The following is a 23,342-nucleotide window of genomic DNA, read 5'->3' on the forward strand; positions in this document are numbered from 1 at the left end:
TCTGATTAAAAAACGTTTAACCCATTTTGACCTGAGATCAGATTCTAAAAATGTCTTCTACATCCTAGTTTTCTGAAAAAGCTATGTTTCTATGGCAGTCGTTCAGTCGATTTAAAAAAAATAGCAGACCTACAAGCTCGTAGCTATGAGCTTGTAGATCTGCTATTTTTCAATAGCTAAACACCAAAAGCGGTTCCCTTCCCGCCCAGAATGGGTTAATCAATGTTAAACAACGTTAAACTCACTTTGACAATCACTTTGCCACTCGAGTTGCCATTGACTTTATACTAATGAAATCATAACACATTATAAACAAGTTTATATTGAGACTTATGCATCCCATGTTAATTCCCAGACATAATCATTTTATATTGCTACATAGCCTAATCACTTATGCATTATCACATTGCATTATAATGTTAAACGTTTTGAAAGTTTCAATTTGTTGGTTTAAGAAAAATAATAAATCTATTAAGACTAGAGAGACTATAAATATTGTTATACAGCATTCTACGAATTTGTGAGTGCTTAAAACTATAATTTTACAGTGTTATAAACAGATTATTATGCATTATAAGTATGTTTGCAACACATCATAGACATGGGATATATATATATATATATATATTATATAGAGAGAGAGAGAGAGAGAGAGAGACAGATACTGTATTTTATAAATATATACATACATTCATGAATCCACTTGCTGACCGGCTGAAAGTATTGGGCAATTTTTTTAATAGGGGTTTCTTGTGACCCTACCATTAACATCCTATGGCAGGCAAAATTGTCAAAAATGTCAAACTTTCCTTTTGCTTTAAGTAGCATGTGACATGTCAAACTAGGGGTTTTTCATGATTCTGAATCCATTCCATGCATTAGCTTTGCACAAAATACACTCCTTGGGCTAAAAACGGCCATAGACATCATGACGAATGTGATGAGGTCAGCACATTTTGGGCACATTTGGGCAAGTGGCTATGGCTGCTTTTAGCCCAAGGAGTGTATTTTGTGCAAAACTAATGCTTGGAATGGATTCAGAATCATGAACAACCCCTAGTTAGCATGTCACATGCTACTTAAAGCAAAAGCAAAAGGAAAATGTTTGCACAGCCATAGGATGTTAATAGTAGGGTCACAAGAAGAAACCCCTATAAAAAAGATTTCCCAATACTAAAAGCCGGCCAGCAAGTGGATTCATCATTGTATGCATATAGACAATATTTTAGGCCAATAAAAAAGACTATATACCAAATTTCCCGCTTTAAAAAAAAGAAGCCTGTCGGCTGCCGGACTATTGTGTGCAAGTGGCAATGTTGGCCTAAAGGGTCGGCCTATAAGGTTGGATGAACCCTATTGATTTTGGTGACCCCCCAGTATCAGGGTTCCTCCTCCGCAGAGCATGGAGCTGCACAGAAGATTCCATTGCAGTCGAGGCAGTATAGTTGTCTAAATCTGGTTTAGGACCAATAAGTGATTGATGGAAAACAAACAAACAAATTAACGGAGCTGAACGTGAATCCCCCCCACCGCCCACCCCTTTTTTTCCCTCACTGTATATTTTTTCCCTTTTTACCTCCTTTATGATGAATTCCTGTTCTGTCCTTTGTCTATATAGAAGTGTCTATTTGTACGTCTCTAAATGTTTTTGATGATTTGAACATGGTGGACCCTATTGGAAACAAGTGTAATGCTTAATTGGGTCGTCCACTCACAGTTAACAGCCTTTGTATTGAGTTTGTGCTTGAAATGTACTGTAATTCTGCAAACTGTTAATACATTTTTCAATCAATCAATCAATCAATGGACTGATATTACTATCCTTAGACCTACGTAGCATTAGCATTTTTATTGCTATATTAATTAGATAGGAGGATGTACTAGAGATAGAAAAACAAGGGCAGAGCGAGCGGGGTGACGTGAGACAAGACACCGGGTGTCTGTCGGCTTAGTCCGCGCAACTCACGAGGGACATACAGTGATGCAATGTGATGAAATGCAGTGACTGACTGGTTCCTGCATTGGAACTTTAAGGGAAAGATTTACAATGCATGTCTGGTACTATCTCCCCTCAGACAGACAGATTGATAAATTAACTTGCAGATGGGTTCTCTTGTACATGGACAAATAGTGAGGTCAGGCAGAAGGTCTTCTCGACTGGGCCCTCTTACTCATCAATATTGATGATATGTAAAGGTCAGCTTGCGACTGTCTGGTTAGATTACAGAATAGATGGCGAGAGGTGGTTATGTGTAATGTCTGAGTGCTTTTGTGTACATGTGTGCACTGTCTACACAGTGAGCATCAAGTAGCCTTTTCTCTTGCTCTCCATTAGCCCACTTTACTCTGTCGACACTACCACCTTATAGTATGTGTGTGCGGCTGTGCGTGCTTGTGAAAGTGCATGTGCAATTGTGCATGTTTGATTAATAAGAGAAAGGTGATGGGTTGTTTTTCCCCTTTAGCAAGGTTAGCATTAAAGAAAAAACAACGCAATGTTCTTATGGTGTTGGGCCAACACAACAGCTCCAATGTGCCATGACAATTTGGCGCAAGTCTCTAGAACGCTACTAACACTATATTAACGAAATATATTCTCTCATTCAGTGTTTCCCCTAGCCAGAAGCTGATAGTGTGGGGGGGAGCTTTCACGCATGTGCTTCGCAGGTGCATCCGTCGGACCCGTAAACACCCGCAAACACACATGCGCAAAATTGTTGTAATTTTTTGCCGTCTTTTGCGGTTATCTGCCTTTTTTGCCCTATTCGTGGCCGCCTACTAAATATCATACTGTGGTGGCTGCCTGGCTGGTCATGATTATGTGGTGGCCCACCACACAATAATGCATATAGGGGATTTGATGGTGGTGGAGAGGACTGTCTAGCTGCACATCCTTCCAAAATCTCCCATAGGTCATTTGGATTGAGAACTGCATGATGACTGCGAAGGTCGTGGTTTTACGAAGAGAATAAAAAGAGGCATTTTCTGCACACACACACACACCGAAAGAATAATGTTGCGAATACAAGCGGCCAAAAAGAGTTTTCTTCGATGGGTGGCTGGTCACGCGAGAGAGACTCAAAGTAGAGTCGCTGCTTCTTCGCCTAGAAAGGAGCCAGCTTAGGTGGTTCGGGCATCTGGTTAGGCATCCCTAGGTCCTCGAGGCATGTCCCACTGGGAGGAGACCCCAGTGGGACGTTTTTGAAAGTTTGTTTGTTCATTCACTATTTAGGCAGCCGGCGGTTCCACGCGCCGCACAAGGTGCCTTTTTTCACTTGAGCATCTGCCCAAGATCAGACCGTTACCACAGTCATAATTCATATTTTGTATGTGAATTACGTCTAGTTATACATGCCACAGAGCATGGCCCGATATTAATTGCTTAATTTCTCACCTGTCTGTTTTGGACTTTTCACCAAGCTGGTCCACCTTTGCCTTTAGATAAGCTCATATATTGCCCTCAGCAACACACCATCTACTCCAGTCCAAACCCTGATAAAATGCCTGAAGTCATGCTTCAGTCCTTGTGGTTTCGACTCAAGCTTATCTAGGCCATCATTTTAGACTGGTGCCTTTGCGAGTCCACACACTCCCTGTCTCAGATCGCCCCCAAATCAAGTTGATGAGCTTTTGCCATGCCCATTGTTGTGCTTGGAGTGAAAGGGAATGAATGGGAGGAGTAGATGTATTGAATGGTGGTGGGTGACTGATGGTCATAGGGTCTGACACGCTTCACTGGCTATTATGGCAGTCAATGTAGGGGCCAACACCAAGCTCTGCTAGCTTGCGTCTGTTGTCAGGGCAACCAGTGGAATCTCTCGCCCTCTTTGTATAGCTTTCTCTTGCCCTCTCTCTCTTTCTCTCTCTCTCTCAACCTATCTTCGATAAACTGCCGTATTTTTCTTTTTCTCTGCTGCCCCAACCCCAATGTCTTCTGTTTGTGCCCCTTATCTATACCACCATGCACCATTCGGTGCACTCACGCCATGAATAAATGTGAATTTTTATTTCACTATTTTATTAATTATGGTAATTAAGGCGGTGGCTCTCTAAAATTAAAGGTTGTGTGCTCTCACACACCGTGGCGTGCACCACTGGTCTCTTATGTCATGGCTCTGAAGTGTGTGTGTGTGTGTGTGTGTGTGTGTGTGTGTGTGTGTGTGTGTGTGTGTGTGTGTGTGTGTGTGTGTGTGTGTGTGTGTGTGTGTGTGTGTGTGTGTGTGTGTGTGTGTGTGTGTGTGTGTGTGTGTGTGTGTGTGTGTGTGTGCGCAGAGCTGAAACCATGGAGTCATACATCATAGATATGTCAGATATGATGTCACAGGCTGTCCACTTGAAGTCCGTGAGATACACATGGGAATCTACTTTAATTTTCCACATTTGATTTTCTCATTGCAAGAACAACTCCACATTGGGGCTGTCTCAAATGTTGGCACATAGCTTAAATGTTTTCCTCTACCTTCTCTGTCTCTCTCTTTCCGCCGCTACCCGCTGCATATGGATTTGGAGGGAGAGTGTGCTAAGCTTCAAGTGATAAACTTGCACTGACAAATCAGCAGAGATACCGTGTGTGTGAGTAGGCTAATGGCGTGGATTAACACACGCGCACGCAGCACGCCCATCAGCGATCCTATAACAGGCACAAATCACTCTAGTTGTCATGAAATCATGCCATATAAACCTGGCTCATGGCCTATTACTCTCCATTCTCATTCCTCTTCAGTCTTCACATAGAGCAGAGGCCTACATTATCAAGATAATTCCTTTTAATCTAGACAAAAAGCAGCTTAACTCTGAATTCAATGCAGGCATCTCAATTCAAATTAATTTCACGGCCATGTGAATTGAATTGGTGCCTGAATGAAGCACAAATTGTGATGCAAACTTGGGAACTGGAACACACAGGACATGCATATTCACACACAAATGGGATTCAGTTTTGTTAAACCAGTGTATCCCTCACTAAAATATCTGGGTAGCTTGAAAAGCATGGTGTCCCATCACATGTAAGTCTCTCACACATGTTCTGTATAAAAAGGCTTGGGAAAGTGTTCACATATGACAGAATGAAACCTCTGCCTTCTTAAAGGCAGAGGTTTTACAGAACTTACCTGAATAATGGAATCAATAAGTGATTAATGAATAATAAGTCACAGTTTTCTCAAGCCAATAAAGCCCATTGAATTGTGTAGTGTCAAAAATAATCGTTTCAGCATCGATGCAACAACGTGACATAATCAACAATCGATAATAGGAGCCTAAAATATAACGCTGTATATAATATTATATATATAATATAATTCTAAATAAAATATTCTGTTCAGTATATCTGACTGAAACTTGACATGTATAGTGCAGTAATAGAATAAAAAATTGCGATACATGGTAGAATCAAATTTAATCATTACCAGGTGAATCGTAATCAAATTGAATCATGACGGCATTGTCAATGCACACTGTGTGTGCGAGTGCGTGTGTGTGTGTGTGCGCGCGCGCGCGTGTGTGTGCGCGCGCGCGCGTGTGTGTGCGCGCGCGCGCGTGTGTGTGTGCGCATAGCCGCACTGAGATCTTAAATGAGAAATCCTAAAATGGAGCATCTCTGATGGAGATGTGGAACAAGACTGAGCCCCTGCTGTGCCCAAATGAGGCAAGCTCGGTGCATCACAGGACCATTTACCATGTCATGTGGTTTCTCGGAAGATCCATTTATCGCCAGACCAAAATAAATGTATTATTCTATTTTATATTCATTGAAAATATTGAGTTGTCCTGACTGAAAACAGGTTGAACTCCACTCTTCTGTGGAGTTCACACACAGTCTTATGGCTGTTAGACTCACTCACTCAATCTCAATGCAACTCTTATCGTCTCTCCACCAGACCCCGTCCTTATCTCACTATCGTCTTCCATCTTTTCTCTCGCTTTTACCTGTTAAACATGCACTGTAAAATTCTGAATGTTAATGTAACTCAGAGAGTGTACAAATGTAACCAAATTGAGCTTTATAAGGCCGGGTCAGTTTGGGTTGGCCCTGTTTGAATGACAGTAGGAGCTGCTGGGTAATTTGTGCTATCGAAAAAAAGGAGATTAAAACTCAGATTACAAGAGTAAGGGGAGGACAGTGGGATTATAATGTTTTTTCCACCCATAAAGTAGAGCTCTGGCACTGCACCTGTGTACGTGTAATGGGCCCTCTGATTCGTGTAGCACAGCTTATACTCAATCGTTTTTGTGAGTTGTGTGGAGGAGGTGTGTGTGTGTGTGTGTGTGTTTGTGTACTTTGTAAATGTGAGGAGTTGTTTTCATTATCAGCTGTTGCCCTCCGGGAGTGGTTTAGCTCTAGCAGAGCTCCCCAGATACTAAATGGAGTGGTAACAGGCTGCCGATTTCAACTCAATATCCCCCCGCCCACACCTAGCGCTCTCTGGTTCTCTCTCTGGCTGTGTTGAATGATTTAGTCATCGTTAGCCTACGGTACAGTTAATTTCTGCCACGGTTTAGCAGCAGCGTCCTGGACTCCACTGCACTCTATTGCATTACCTCTTTGCGCTGTTGTAATCAAATCTCGCCTCACATTGTCTCTCCGTTTCCTTTTTTGAGCTAGCATGGCAGTTTATCTGAGGTGAAAGTCACATTTCCCTCTTGCACAGCAGCACAGAATGCATTGTGTGTCCCAAACGTTTTTTTCCCTCAACCCCTGATCTGATCAACATTGATCACATTTGTGGTGAGTCAGCTAACAAATAACAATGAAAGAAAAAAAGAAAGAGAAAAGAACAGAATTTGGTTCTGTTCTTTCTCTCTAGTAAAAAAGGCCTTTTCCTTCCCTTGTCTGATCTGCTAGTACACTCATCTACAACCACCTCCTCCACCAGTGCTTGTTAATAATGATCCTCTGGCAGTATTTCAGACAGCATTTCTGCAGACAGACCCCATTGCACTGTATTGCCTCTAGATTCCTTACATGTTGTGCTATATATCCTCACAGAGCCTGACCTAACTGTACAACACTATCCAAAACATCCAACACCACAACCATCCGGGCACTCAGGGGTAAAAAAAGAGGAACAGCCTTTATTTAATTTCAGGCAACTGCCAACATGTTTCAACCTTAGTTGGGAGGTCTTCATCAGGGCAAAATGAAATATGCAGCAACTTATTATACTAGTACTGGAACATGTGAGAATAGAGCTATACAATTAGGCAATTAACACATTCCTAGGACAAATGTTTATTCATGAATCATGTATTAAATTTTCTCACTTTTTTTTCCTTCTTTTTTGGTGAGCAGTCACACCCTAGTGTCAAGGCTCTGTGCAGATTAGACAGGTGAGGCACACCTCTGTACACGTAAGTGCACACACTAGAGTCACGCAGCCGAAATGGCAGATCTATGAGCTCACAATGCATCGTGATGTGACATGTTGTGGGCCTATAGATCTGCTATTGTCATTGGACAACACAGCATGCAAGTATAAATCAGGCATCAGTCTGTGATGATGTTATGCTAAGCTCCGCGGGCAACAGCGGACTTGTTCTGTTTCGCCCCATGACTCAAAAATGTGTCCGCGTGTTTTGCCTACCATGACTCAACATGTGTCGTGTGTATGCATATGAATGAGCTGAAGCTGGGGAGAAAGAAACACCAGTAATCTCGTTGTGTACTGTTTACCTAAACTGGGTTTGGCTTCAGTCTAGTGTTGTCAGTCTCTCATTCAAGTGCACACACAATCTTACTCGGATGCCTTTTGTTTCATGAATTTGAAACCCTAGCCCTAGCCTGTAACTGAATATGACTTTGTGTAACAGACTTGGTGGAAGACAAGATTCAAGAGCCGTGGGTTGGAGTTGCTTCTGGCCACACAGGCATGCAAGAGAGTACAGTACAGGACTCTACGGACAAGATTCGTGGGTTGGAGTTGCTTCTGGCCACACAGGCATGCAGAGAGTACAGTAGTACAGGACTGTACGGACAAGATTCAACAGGGCTTATTTTTTTGATCAATAAAGTACACGACACACAGTGAAATGTTGGTGCGGCATGCTCTGCAAGTCTGTGTACTTTGGAAGTATTTGATGATATTGTGCACCGTGGCACTTGAAGCTTCTCACCCTCTCCAGTAGTAGTGGTGGTGTTGTTGTTTTTTACCAGCTGATTGCAAAGCAAGCAGCAGGTCTTTGAATAGGTATGAAACTTGCGACACCGCAAATTGCGAGAGAACAACACCCTTGGCTCACTAGTCGACATCTAGTCTCACTGGTGAGTGGGTTGCCTAGTCCGCATATTTCCCGCCACGCTTCGCTTGTTCTTCACCTCACAGTTGCTTGGCTGGTTTTGGGCGGCTGGTTAGCTTATTTCTGACACGACAGTTGACTACACTGGCAACCATACTGCATACAACATAACCGTCATTTACATATATGCAACAGATACTAGCCATGTGGAAATTGACGCCAGCAACCAGGCATATGTGGCAAATAAACCACACGCATCAATGTGACCGGCATGACGACACGCCGCGGGGACCCCCCTTATCCGCGGACCCCCACGCAGAATCTACGACGAAGGGTGGTCCCCGCGGACGTCGCCAAGGGAACAAACCAAATTGACCAACAGTCCATTTGTACAGTGTCTTTATTTTTTTTTTACACGGACTGAGACAACAAGCGCCCACTCTGGTTTTCGTGGGTTTTCGTGATTCTGAATTGATTCCAAGCATTAGTTTTGCATAAAAAACACTCCTTGGCCTAAAAACAGCCATAGCCGTCATCACAAATGTGATGAGGTGGCAAGTGGCTATGGCCAAATTTAGGCCAAGGAGTGTTTTTCGTGCAAAACTAATGCTTGGAATGGATTCAGAATGATGAAAACCCCCTAGTTTGACATGTCACATGCTACTTAAAGTATGATGAAATTTGGAAAATGTGGCCTTATATTGGATGTCTATGCTGTGGTATACAAAAACGGCCATAGTTTTTTCGCAGTATTTCCAGCAGAGCAGACCTCTCATTCTGTGGACCTTAATGACCCAATGAATAGAAAAAACACAAATAAAAGTCCTTGAGCTTTTGGGCCTGTGGCTTCCTGGCTACAACTTGATGATGGTGTTGGAGTCGTTTCTGTCCATGTAGACCAGGGGTGCCCAAAAGGTAGATCGCGATCTACCAGTAGATCACAAAGGCTGTGCAGGTAGATCACATGACATGCCCCTAAAGAGTATTTCATTTAAATATATTGAAAAAGAAAAAAAACATTTCTCCCCCTCTTTTTCCCATTCCAAGTGCATTTGTCTTATACTGTACAGAATGTAACACGAACTCTACTATTCCGAAGCCCCCTCAGGTTCATATTTAAACTATTTTCAGCAATGGTATAATAATCGATTTGGTGGGTAGATCTTGCCGAGCTGGTCATTTTGAAAGTAGCTCTCAAGTCAAAAAGTGTGGGCACCCCTGATGTAGACACAGGTCTACAAAGAGAGAGAAAGCATAGCACCCTCTGCACACAACCTTCCCTTGGGGCTCGACTTGAATCGAGTGTGATGGTGGTGGTGGTGGTGGAGGAGGTGTGACTGCCCAACAAGACACCCTCGGGTCTGGCACACAAGAAGTCCAGGATCTGAAAGGTCAATGTCCTTTCAGTTGGAAGCCCTCTCCTGAATAGATTGGCTCTGAATGAGGTTTGAAAATGGTGGTCTGTGGAGTATTGTGTGTGACATGGTTTGTTTGGGTGGCTAATTGCACATGACCAAACTACTGATGGTGTTGATGGATTGTGGAATAGGAGGATTTTCTTTCTGGCCTCCCTTTTTTTTTTGACCGTGTCTTTGGTTGGTTATGAAAATCAATCAAAAGGGTGAAAAAATATATACCGGTAGCCCATTCATAGATGGACACACACACAGTCTTGTGTCACCGAATTGTACAAACGAGAACTCTTCTGCCTGCCGTTAACTCCTCATGCTGGATCGATCAGCTGGCTGCGGATGTTAAATTCTACTGGATTTTTTATTTACAGTTTTTAGTACAACTTCTATTGGAATGGTATTAGATATCTAATACTGCGACTGCAGCGACTGTGGCTCAAGAGGTAGAGCAGGTCGTCCAATGATCCATGGGTCGGCGGTTCGAATCCCGGCTCCTCCTGGCTACATGTCGAAGTGTCCTTGACTCCTTGGGCAAGACACTGAACCCCAAATTGCTCCTGATGTGCTGGTTGGTACCTTGCATGGCTTCCGCCGCAATCGGTGTATGAATGTGTGTGTGAATGGGTGAATGTAATGCACAATCTATGTAAAGCGCCTTGGATAAAGGCGCTATATAAATGCACCATTTACCATTTCTATTGGAATGGTATTAGATATCTTGTTGATGTGACAGTGAGCTGCTGCAGTAATGCCTTAATTTCCCCTCTGGGATGAATAAAATACCTATACCTACTTAACGCTCTACTCTACTGTACCGTCTTTGCCTCACGGCTCCTAAACTGTTTCCTGTTTGTGTGCCTGCTGTGAGTGACGTCTGCATGTTTTTCCCCCTAGCCATTCTCCTGGAAATTGCTTCTTAGGAGCCCTGTGTGGAGGTGGAGGGGGGCGGGGGGGGGGCTGGCTGTCTGACTGCCGCTCTGCCCCAGAGTAAAGATTAACCCATTTTGGCCTGACCTCGAAATTAAAAAAAATATTCTAAATCCTCCAGTTTTCTGATATAAATATTTTCACGATTTTTCAAAAATAGCAGACCTACAAGCTCGTAGCGTGCCACTCGGTGGCGCGCTATGAGCTTGTAGATCTGCTATTTTTCAGTAGCTAAATTATAACATAATGTTTCAAACACAAAAAGGGGTTCCCGCCCAAAATGGGTTAAAAGCTGTTTTCCCTGGTGAAAACCACCGGTGTAGTAGTCATCATCACCAGTGGTGGGTGGAAGAAGTACTCTGATATTTTACTCGAGTAAAGGTAGCGATGCCACAATAGAAAAAATACTCTAAAAGGCCTGTGTTTAAAATGTTACTCGAGTAAAAAGGTATTGTCGTAAAAATATACGCCGCGATGCGACACGCTGTGAGCACTTGCAACCCACAAACATGGGGGCGACACAAAAATAGCTAGAAAACCAAATAATTTAAATCTATTTTTTCAGCTTGATTCTCGTCTACTTTACACAGAGTGGTTTTGGATGTTTTCATAGTCACTAGTCTTCTTTGAGGAAATCTGAGATTGGATTTAAGTGTCACAAGACACATGGCTAATTTGGGGTGCTGTGACGTGTTTCATAAACTGCATGTACAGTACCTATCTTTTGACAGCATGATGGATTATGCTGGGTCTAGACTGCGTTTCTCCAGGGCATCTGGAAGCACGCTGATAAATGACCAAGTCATTGGTGTCATTCTGCGTCAAACCGAGCAGAATTTCCTATTCATTCGTTATGCCTGTCTCAACATGTGATTGAGAATGAATATGCATGCCTGTGCCTGGTGCATATCACTGCTGCGTTCTATAAATAGATCCTGAATTAGGTATTGGCCACCATTTGGCTTTTTTGACGACATATTATGTATCGGAAGTTATGCAGCTGATATGTTCCTGTTTTTGAGGGGCGCTGGCTCCTCCTATATTCAGCTATTAGTGTAGATTTTCATCTTACACAAACATTAAATTCCCATTGACAATGAATGGAGAATTTACGGCATAGTTAGAGCAAAAATGCTTTGTCTATTTTTGTCCTACACAAAGATTACATTCCCATTGACAAAATATGGACAATTTTACGTATAGTGTCTGAGCAAATCGGCTTAGTGTCTACTTTTGTCCACACAAACATTACATTCCCATTAACAATGAATGGAGAATTTTACGTCATAGTGTCTGAGCAAATAGGCATAGTGTCTATTTTACGCCATGATGATGTACGATGATAAGAGCGCCCCTCACTACTTCACAGGTGTGAACATGTTAACATTTGCAAGCTTAGTGTCACACCCCGAAGAAAGGCTTTTGCACCACTATGCGTCGGTTGTATCCTGTTTTAGATTTATATAATATGCATTTCTATAATGAAATAGCCTTCAGAATAAAGGTTTTTAATATACTTTGTTGAACATTTGCGTTCGCTACCAAAGAGCACCTTAATCATTAAAGTGTCACTTTCTCTGATTGGCTTAGTTAACCCATTCTTGGCGGGATCCCCTTTTGGTGTTTTAAGCATTATGTTGTACTTTAGCTATTGAAAAATATCAGAACTACAAGCTCATAGCGCGGCACCAAGTGCCGCACTACAAGCTTGTAGTTCTGCTATTTTTTTTATTTTTTTTATTTTTTATGATTTGTACTAAGAAATGCATAACAAAACAAAACAATATAACAGAGATGCACAGAAATATCCCGCAGTCCACCCCAGCCCCAATTCCAGACATATTCCTTCAATGTATTTTTCTAAAGTTGCAGCCCGTTCAGAGCTCACTCAGAGCCAGAAACTAATCAGAGTCCTGATACGTGCATATGGTAAAAGCCCCATTTTAAGTCATAGTCGTCCATCCTATTGAGCAGCCTGTATGACAGCTCGTAAGCGGCCAATAGTCCCATCGAGGCATCCCAGAGGGATGGAGCAGGTGCAGATGGAGCCTTCCAGTCCTTTACCAACAGCCTCCTACCTGACATAATGGCCGTTTGTATCCATTCAGCTAAAGGAGGAGGTAGTTCTGCTATTTTTGAAATATCTTTGAATATATATTCTTTCAGAGGGAACGGTTTTAACTCAAATCTTTGCTTCTGGGGGATCCCTGGAACAACATATTTTCAGATGGGGGTCGGCGGCCAAATACATTCTGGGGCTCCTTGACAGATGCGTGAGCGTCCGTGCCGTCAGTGAGAAGCTCTGTCACATAGTGACTTTTAAACGCTATTTTAACAGCTTTATACTCAGTGTTTTAAATCCAAAACCTGGATATTAGCCCAGCGATCGACACTCTCCATACCACAACGGGATCTCGGTAATCGGAACTTTTGATCACACTTTTCTGACAACTCTCTGCTAGCTTGCGGTGGCTCGTCTTTAGCCATGGTGCCCATCAAAAACCAATCACCTTGCGTTGGTTGAACGATCACACAAATGAAATGAAAAGACAGTGTCGTAGAGCTGAACGGAGATGGAGAAAGGATAGGCTAGCCACATCCCACAATATGCTTAAAGAAGCCATGGCTGATTATCAGACCGCAGTCAAAGAGGCAAGAAATGATTATTTTTCACGTGTAATTAGTACACAAGTTAATAACCCCCGGGTACTTTTTCAGACCATCAACTCAGCAATCAACCCCCCCCCCCAGTCAACCCCTTGAAGCATCACCAGAAAGGTGTGAAGAGTTTCTCACCCATTTTTCAAATAAGATCTTAACCATCTGAGTCCAGAGCACTAGGGGAATGCCCCGCCCCCCTCCCTGCTATGCTCACTCATTTTGAACCAGTCTCCCTGTCAACCTTGGAAGAAATTATATCTCACATGAAATCCTCCACCTGCACTCTGGATTCCATCCCAACCAGATTTTTGAAAGAGATTTTACATGTTTCAGGACCCAACATTTTAACCATCGCTAATTGCTCTTTATCCACTGGTATTTTCCCCTCTAGTTTTAAGGCTGCTCTTGTAAAACCCCTCCTGAAGAAGCCAACACTAGACCCCTCTGTTTTAGATCATTTTAGACCAATTTCTAATCTTTCTTTTTTATCCAAAATTTTAGAAAAAATAGTTTCAAATCAGCTTATTTCATTTATGAATTTTAATAATGTTTTTGAGGACTTTCAATCTGGGTTCCGTGCCGGTCACAGCACGGAAACAACTCTTTTAAAGGTCACAAATGACCTTCTACGTGCTGCTGATTCCGGGGATTGTTCGATTTGAATACTTTTAGATCTTAGCTTGGCGTTTGACACTGTGGATTACTCCATTTTAATTGACCGTTTGTCAGAGTGGGTGGGGATCAGGGGCACAGCCCTTAACTGGCTGCACTCCTACCTCTCTGATAGGAGCTTTTCGGTGGCAATTGGGGATGCAAAATCCTCCCAGATCCCCCTGACCTCCGGTGTTCCTCAAGGTTCAATCCTAGGCCCATTATTATTTTCTATTTATATGCTCCCACTTGGCCATATTATAAGAAAACATAAAATAAACTTTCACTGTTATGCAGATGATTCTCAGCTCTACATCCCCCTCAAACCTGGCAGCACAGATATATCCCTAATCCTAGCTTGTTTATCAGACATCAAGTGCTGGATGTCCCAGAACTTCCTCCAGCTAAATGACTCTAAATCAGAAATCCTCCTCTTTGGCCCCCCAAATTCCATCCCCGCTTTCCAGTCACAGCTTGGCAATCTGTCCAATAACATAACAAATTCAGCCCGTAATCTAGGCGTGATGTTCGACTCCAGTCTCTCATTTAATCAGCAAGTCACTAAGGTGGTCCAATCCTTCCAACTCCGTAATATAGCAAAAATAAAATCATTCATCTCATTCCCTGACCTTGAGAAGGTAATCCATGCTTTCATCACAACACGCTTAGATTATTGCAACTCACTATATTCCGGACTCAATAAAAAAACGATCTCCCGTCTTCAAATGGTCCAGAACTCAGCAGCCAGATTACTGACCAACTCCAGAAGGCGTGACCACATTACCCCTGTCCTCGCCTCCCTCCACTGGCTGCTCGTTCATTTTAGGATTGATTTTAAAATTTGAATTACCACTTTTAAGGCACTAAATGGCTTGGCCCCCATCTACATACAAGATATGCTGGAGCCCCATAGGCCAACACGTAGCCTTAGATTGGCAAGCAAGGCTCTCCTGGTAGTTCCAGCTACCCAGCGTGTCACCATGGGTGACCGGGCTTTCTCGGCCCGTGCACCTAAACTGTGGAATGCCCTACCAGAGGCCCTAAGACAAATCACCCTATTGAGCTCTTTTAAATCACAGCTAAAAACCCACTTGTTCACGATGGCTTTTACTTAAATTATTGATCGTTTTATTTTGTGTTCACCTGTTTGTATTAATATTGCTTATTGTTGTTGTTTTATTCTACTACTGTATTTTAACCTGTATTGGAAAGCACTTTGTAACATTGTTTTAAAAAGTGCTTTATAAATAAAGTTTATTATTATTATATTATTATTAAATAGTTTGAGAACGACTGACATAGGTTTTTCTGAAAACTGTCATGATTTAGAAGGCATTTGTAGAATCGTCCTCGGGTCTAAATGGGTTAACATCTTGGCTCATGTACTGAATCCCTCTGGAAACCTCGCAATCCCATTGCCTGACCCCACAACAGACATCAGTTTAAATCTGCCCACGTTAATCTGATTTGCTGGTGTAAACTAAAACAATTGAGACAGTTTAGTATAATCTGCACGTGTTCAGTTCTTTAATCTCCAAATGCAATACATACTACCTTTCTGCTTCCTTTGATCCTTCCTTCCATGTTTACTTTCTACTTCCTTGTTTCCTTTCTGTGGAGTTAACTGGTGTTAACCACTTGTAACCCTATATACTTGGCAGTGGCGTATCCAGGAATTACGTTTTGGACAGACAAGATGTGTTAATTGTCGTCTCCCCGCGCACAATCGTAGCACTAAAGGTTTTCAAAGAGATATACCTGCCAGACGAGTAGGATACAAAGGCTGAAAGGCATGCATTTACATTCCAATGGGTGATTGAGGGTCGCGCTCTACCGCAACGGCCAATGATATGAGATGAGATGAGATATACTTTATTGTCCCACGAGGGGAAATTTGTCTTGGGCAAAAGTGCAGTAGTACATGACGCTTTTTAAAACAGACAGACAATACACAGTAGACAATACACAATAGCAGCAATGTACAAGTACAGTATCACAAGAGTATCACAAGAACGGTGCAAAATTGCAATCAGAGGAGGTATATAAATATAAAGTACTAGAGTATTCACAGTTTATAGTATCACAGGTATAAGTGCATTAACTAACTGATGAAGGTCAATAAGTCCCTTCCCCACTAAGAACTATGAACTATGTGGCGGTTGTTTAGTAGGACAATTGAAGTGGGAAGAAAATAAAGTTTAAAGCGGTTGCTCTTGCAACGACACGCTCTGTAGCGTCTACCAGAGGGTAACAGCTCATACTCTGAAGATCAGCTGTCCATTAATAGTTCTCAGGTCTTGTTTTTGTCTTCTTTTTTTCTCATTGTATGGATTTTGGCCAGGCCAGAAATGGATTTGGACAGGCGGACGGCGGACGCCTGCCCTCGCCTTATTGTAGATACGCCTCTGATACTTGGTCCCCCATATTAGGGCCATTAGTATATTCATCCACAACATGACTCGCATTGTGACCTTAGAGATGTGCTAGATGTGTGGCTCGGCAGAACATTTGTTCCGGAAACGCGCATAACGCCTTCACGTGTGTTTCCAAGTCAAATTTGCTGCTGAACCAATCGAATGAAGCTATGGAAAAACAAACAGGAAATGGTTATGCCACCTTCTGAAAACCTGGGATTGCAGTTTTGTGTCCCTTTTCTTTTTCTCCTTTCCCCTTTTCCCTATATACGCTTTCTGTAACTGCACTGCTGTGAGCTCACACAAAAAAGTAATTTTTCACCCACTCTTTTGACGTACAGTTGATTCTGATTCTTCTCTCACACCCAGACACGCACATGCTTTTCATATCTTTCGTTATCACCACCTTAATATGTATTCATAGGGTGATATGGGCCATTATCTCTCAGCTCCACACACGTATGATTCATACCAAGGGAGGGATGAGATTCATGAATATTTCCCATTCTCCTGTGTAGCCCAAGCTAGTGCTGCACAATGAATCAAAAAAAGATTGAGATCTAGATTCAGACACCTACAATATGCAATCTCATTTTGTGAAGAATCGTGAAGAACGCTCCATACATGGTCGTCAGTCCGCCACGCCTCGTGACACGCTTCATATATGTCCGTCTCCATATATGAAGATCACGACACTGACCTGGATAACCATATACATGGAGAAGACTGGATCATCACCTAGATCTGCATATATGGAGCCGGCCAGCAACTCTACATCTGACCTCAAACCTCCATATATGGAGCTGACCTGTTCTGACATTCCAAATGTTGATCCCTCCCCACCCGTCCTTCCTCTTCGATGTCTCCCTTTTAACTGATACCTGTCCATTCAAACTCTAGACGGATCCGCCCCAAAGTTAGCGCAGCCACGCCCGGCAGCCGGTTAAAACTAGAGTTATCAACAGGACCGGAAATTAAGGCCCGGCCCTACCTGGGCCCTAACTGGGCTGGCCAGAGGGCTCGCCTGGCCTTACTAATTAGCACACATTTTACGCCCTAGCCCTACACGGCCCGAAAATGTCAATTCAAAAAAGAAAGAAAACTAGAAAAAGTGCCCTTCTGGGCACAGGTCTCCACCAGGAGGATAGGACTGTGTGAGATGTTTGGCAAAATGTTTAGGATTAATATAAACATGTTTTTGAGGCATTTTGTGTTTTGCAAAAATCAACCTGTTGGTGGCGCTATAACAGGCCAATGTGAAAAGGGTGGGATATATTCCTCAGCCTAGTAAGAAAATGTGTGAAAGATTTCACGTAACTTGCATGCTGCGTTCATGATTTGAGGCTTTTGTTCAAAACGGGGCAATCTTGCAAACTGTGAAAGCTAATTATAGCCAATTAGGATGGAATATGAAATATCGGACAGATCCGACTTGAGCACATGACCATAGAGATAGTGTGTAACGATTTGTGAGATTTTTGGACAGAATCTGGAGGAGTAATATCAAAAAATGTGTTTTACAAAAGTCGGCCTCCTGGTGGCGCTATAAAAGGCAGATGCGGAAAATGCAGGTCAACGGTTTGTCCTTGGCCTCTAGGGAGTGTGCATGCAACGTTTCACGCAGATCGGTGCAGTTTTAGGTAAAAAATGTGAAAAGCTGCCTCATGGTGGCGCTATAACAGGCCATTCTGGAAAATGTGGGGCAGAGGTTCGTCGTTGGCATCCAGGGAGTGTGTGTGCAAAGTTTTGCATCGACCAGGTTAACGGTGCCGGAGATTAGCTGGTAACAGACGGACGGAAGGACGCAAAACATACTCTCTCCCCATGCCTTCGGCCTGGTGGAGACCAAAAGTTCGATATATGGGCATTCCTAGACCTGTTGTTTCAGGTCGCTTCTCGCCCTCAGGGTGTCTTACTGGTCAAATATTATTTTGTTCCATTGTGGAAATATACACACTGACCGATAAAGAAAAACAAAACAGCGTCCCTCTTGACACCGGGGCCTGCAAAGGAAGGCATTTCCCTGGGTGGTTTCCTGTGTGTGTTTATGTGTGCACTGTAATGTCAGTGTACAAAATGGAGCCGGGCCCATTTGATTACATTTTGTACACTTGGGTATATAAAGGATTTATTTTACTGTGTATTAGGGTGTCCCCCACCTACTTGTAGCCAGGTCCCTACGCAGTAAAATCCCTAAATGATCTTCTTGTTTTAATCAAACATTAGAGAGAGAATGAATTGGCACGCATTTGTGTACATTTGTGTGATTGTGTGTGTGTGTAAAGCATGGTCTTTGGAGCAAATATGGAACTTTGCCAGTGGCCACAGGCTCTGAGGAGTGATAGATAAGCATATACTGTATGGTTCACACCAGTGTTGTTTTTGGCATAGTTTTAGTCATAGTCTTTTGAATAGTTGACATAAAGTCTGGAATGTTTTAGTGTTAGTCTAGTTTTAGTCGATATACAGTAATATACAGTTGATTTAGTCGGCTAAAATGTATTTTGGCGGGCCTTCATGCTGTCGTAATGACGCGGCGCATTGTGAGCTTGTAGATCTGCTATTTTCAGGATGCAACCAAGTGTAAAATGACATATACTGGATCTCTTGTCCACTAGTCCCTTCCTAACATTTTAGTCTAGTTTTTATTTGTTGACGAAATATTGTATATTTACTTTACTCTTGGTTTTAGTCATCATAGCTTAGTTTTCATTTAGTTTCCATTTAGTTTTCATCAGTGAAAAAAGGTAGTCGACGAACATTTTTCGTCTTAGTTTTAGTCGACGAAATCAACACTGATTCACACTGGACTGTTTGCTTATGCTCTTGTTCAGATAGTCTGCTGGCAAAAAAGCTAAGGAAATCTGGCAGTGGAATAAAGACCAATGCTATAATACTGTAAATAAATGGGTTGTTGCCCTTCCAAAGGAAGCTCAGTTCATGTTCATATTTTATTCCTTGTTGTGATGCGTTGATCAGCCCGCTTTTAGAAAAGTGGGAATTCAGTTCGTCCTGTGTGCGAGTTTGTCGGAATGTTTAACAGCAAGCCTTGTGGGTTATGCGTTTGCACGTGTGTCCACCCATCTGTAGCATAATCTCAATGGCCTCAATACAGGCCGGGGTCAGAGGTCACTGACCAGATAACGTCCCGTGTGGGCATATGGTCGGGGCCTTTGAGCAGTGTGGAAACGCTATGTAAACACACACATGTAAATATGTTTTTCCTCCCACTCTCAACCACATACCCATGTTTATGGATTACTGAGTGTGAGTGCACTGCCAACAGGCGGGCACATGATCTCCACATGTCTCCAATTCCTAGCAGATGTATTGTGCGTGCGTGCGTGCGTGCTTGCGTGTGTGCGTGCGTGCGTGTTTTCTGTCCTTCTGTAACGAAGAGCTGCACGAAACATGAAATGTGTGTGCTTACTTTTGAAAAGTGGAACTATTTACTGTAATAGACATGGGAATGCTGACTTTGCCATGCGCTACAGGCAACATCACTACAAAGCTGCAGGCACCATTAAAGTGCTATAATACATGTGATGCAAACTCAAATAAGACAAATGCTGATATGCCCATTTTGTTTTTTATGATCTCTTTTGGTTTGGCTTTCTTTTTTTTTTTTTCACTTACTTTTTATTGATAAAAAGACAATGACAACAAACAGGAAAGAAAAAAGACAAGGGGAAAAAAACAGACAAAACAGAAAAGAAAAGAAAAAAGGCTGCATTTTACAGGATACATTCATTGAGATCCTCATACATTATCGATAGGCTGAAAGAAGAGATCCCACTTTTTATAGAACTTATCCTCTTGTAGTCTAAGTATGAATGTTAGTTTTGCCATGACATACAATTTTGTTTGGCTTTTCTGCCTTTATTGATAGTATCAAGTGAAGACTGACAGGAAAGAGGCAGAGAGAGAAAGGGAGAGACATGCAGCAAAGGTCGTCATGAACGGGACTTGAACACACGACACGCTGTCAGGCCAAAGCCTGCATGTGGCATCATGGCATGCACCCGTCCTGGACCACTTGGCCAGCGGGCGCCCAAGACCAGTGGTTTTCTAACATTTTGTGCTAAGACACAGACACACCTGAGCACACAATAGGAAGTCAAGGCATTGACTTCATGGCAAACTTGAATTCATAGCAAAAGTTTGTAGAATAGTCCCCACTCCTTGGGGTGTTTTTTTCTTTTTGGTATACTGTATATTGCAATAATGTCACAAAATCCCAAGGCACACCTGTGCTTATCTCACAACACACCAGGGTGCCTCACAATACCATTGATTGATTGATTGATTGAAGAATTTATTAACAGTTTGCAGAATTACAGTACATTTCAAGCACAAACTCAATACAAAGGCTGTTAACTGTGAGTGGACGACCCAATTAAGCATTACACTTGTTTCCAATAGGGTCCACCATGTTCAAATCATCAAAACATTTAGAGACGTACAAATAGACACTTCTATAGACAGAACAGGAATTCATCATAAAGGAGGTAAAAAGGGAAAGGGGGTATGCGCAATCATAAAGTGAATGGCAGATCGAGTGGCAAAGTGAGTGACAAAGTGAGTTTAATGTTGATTAAAGTAATTTAATGCAATCAAATATGACTTTTCTGTTTGGATGTACGGTCTGTCAAGTCCAGAAAGTAGTTTTTTGCCACTCAGTAGGCATTTCCGCATAACTTCCTGGTATGATGATGATGTCACACACATACCCTCTATTCAGGAACCACTGCCCTAGATTATGTGGGGTAGGAATTTTGCCCCCATGTGTGCATTTGAGGGTTTGGCCTTGTATTATTTCTGTTTTCTCCGTTGCCGTGGCAACGGTACAGAAGTCATTTTCACATGGTAATGTTTTTAGGTTTGTTTATATAATTGTCCATTTGTTCTCAATACAGAGAGAGTGATTTGTCAGCCTTGAAGCCCTGGGCTTCAGAGTTCAGCCTGCTTCACTCACCACCAATTAAGAGACTTACTGTGTCTCATCTCAGCTGCTTGCTTACACAATATGGTTACATGACATGTTCCGTCTCTTTCCTGTTTCATCATTATCACATAATTATAATATGTTGCCTATGTAAATTAGGCAGACAAATCAGTTTGTCCCTAAAATGACCTCATTGCGAAATAGAGATGAGTCTATGGTGTTCTTCAAGTGTTAACGTGTGTGTGTGTGTGTGTGTGTGTGTGTGTGTGTGTGTGTGTGTGTGTGTGTGTGTGTGTGTGTGTGTGTGTGTGTGTGTGTGTGTGTGTGTGTGCGCGTGTGTGCGTGTGCGCGTGCGTGCGTGCGTGCGTGCGACTATGTGTGTGTGTGCGTGTGTGTGTGTGTGTGTGTGTTCGCAGGCAGACCGCAGTGGCTTTGATGGCAACATCCTCAGCGTCCCGGTGCCGATGCGTCGCGGCGGCTCCGACTCGAACTTGGATGTGGTGGACAGCTCGAGGGAGGGCGGGGTCGGCCTGGACTTCACCAAGGGGGCGCTCGGCATCGACAGCATGCAGCAGAAGATCCTCAAGGTTGGAGAGGAGATAAAGAGCCCATTTATGGGCCCTTTATGTCTTTATGGTGTTATACTACAGAGCCGTGTGCACACACACACACGCATGACACTTCAGCCACTGAATCACATGGCTTTAATGGCATAATTGCTGCAATATGCGGTATCTGTACTGTATTTGCCCACGGCCATCGGAACACATGAATGTGTTGAGGATGGTTTATACCTTCTTAGTTATGATGGCATATCAAATGCATTAAATTCAACATTTAAACATTAAATTAAAACGACATACCGCATGGCTGGCATTTCCATGGCTGGAAATGCCAAATGCCAAAACGTGCGCATGCGCGTTTTTCATGGCTGGAAATGCCAAAACGCACGCGCGTGCGTTTTTCATCATGGCTGGAAATGCCAAAACCCGCGCATGTGCGTTTTTCATGGCTGGAAATGCCAAAATGCTCGCATGTGCGTTTTTCATGGCTGGAAATGATATACGTTTCCCACGTTCAACTTAACTTTACATAAATAGCCCTTAATCACTGTCTCGAAGGGCTTTGCAGGCCCACATTTAACAAAGGAAGTAAATAATTGATAACCCCTGTCCTTAGACATTAAATCAGGCACAGAACAACTCCCAAGAAAAACCCCTTGGTGGGGGGGAAAGGGAAGAAACCTGCTTCCAGGGCGGACAGACAGGCGTGCAATAAGTGCCGGCTGGGCAATATTCAACTGCAAAACAAAGGGGTAATAAATCTTAACACAATGAGGGCTATCTGTCACAGACACAGATCAGTTGACGAGTCAACACACATCCATTTGTTGCACATTATTCCCAGATCTACCCTCTCATCCTCGTCTGATTCCTGTGCAGGTGACAGAGCAGATCAAGGTGGAGCAGACGGTGCGGGATCAGAACGTGGCAGAGTATCTGAAGCTGGTGGACAACGCCGACAAGCAGCAGGTGGCGCGCATCCGGCAGGTGTTCGAGAAGAAGAACCAGAAGTCGGCCCACTCCATTGCGCGGCTGCAGCGGAAACTGGAGCAGTACCACCGGCGCGCCAAGGACGGCGAGAGCAACAGCAGGCACCACTGCCACTTCGGCCACAAGGACGGCGGCAGCCACAAAGACCTGTCCGGGACGCACAGCAAGGAGGGCAGTCTGCGAGACGTCAGCGGCATGGGCCGCCACCCGACGCTGGACAAGGTGAAGACCATCGGGCCCGGCGTGTCCCTCTCTCCGCCCTTCTTCTTCAACAAGTCCCGGGAGTTCGCCAACCTCATCAAGAACAAGTTCGGCAGTGCGGACAACATCGCCCACCTGAAGAGCTCCATGGAGGCGGGTGCGGGGCTCCACGCGGGCGGGCTCCACGAGGGCGGCGCCGCCAGGGCCCTGAGCGGCAGCGCCAACACAGTGGCCAAGGTGACCAAGTACCCCAGTGACGACGAGTGCTCCAGCGCCGGGACGTCGGCATCGGCCGACTCCAACGGGAACCCGGCAGGGGGCTCGGGCTCTGGGACGGGGACGG

The 23,342-nt window shown here is 43.4% G+C and overlaps 1 protein-coding gene across 2 annotated transcripts in view; it reads left to right on the forward strand.

Moving 5' to 3' along the window:
* The window catches only part of tmcc3 (transmembrane and coiled-coil domain family 3), a gene marked incomplete at its 3' end in the record, with an annotated part of 47,152 nt that overhangs the window by 19,180 nt on the left and 4,630 nt on the right, over positions 1-23,342 (forward strand). For both annotated transcript variants that reach the window (XM_079494905.1, XM_079494906.1), the window contains exons 2-3: positions 21,662-21,832; positions 22,688-23,342. The exon at positions 22,688-23,342 is cut by the window's right edge and continues 166 nt beyond it. In XM_079494905.1, coding sequence (XP_079351031.1) covers positions 21,662-21,832; positions 22,688-23,342 — 826 coding nt within the window. The remainder of the gene's footprint in view (positions 1-21,661; positions 21,833-22,687) is intronic.

The sequence above is a fragment of the Electrona antarctica genome (genome assembly GCF_951216825.1).
Source record: "Electrona antarctica genome assembly, chromosome: 23".
Classification (NCBI taxonomy): domain Eukaryota; kingdom Metazoa; phylum Chordata; class Actinopteri; order Myctophiformes; family Myctophidae; genus Electrona; species Electrona antarctica.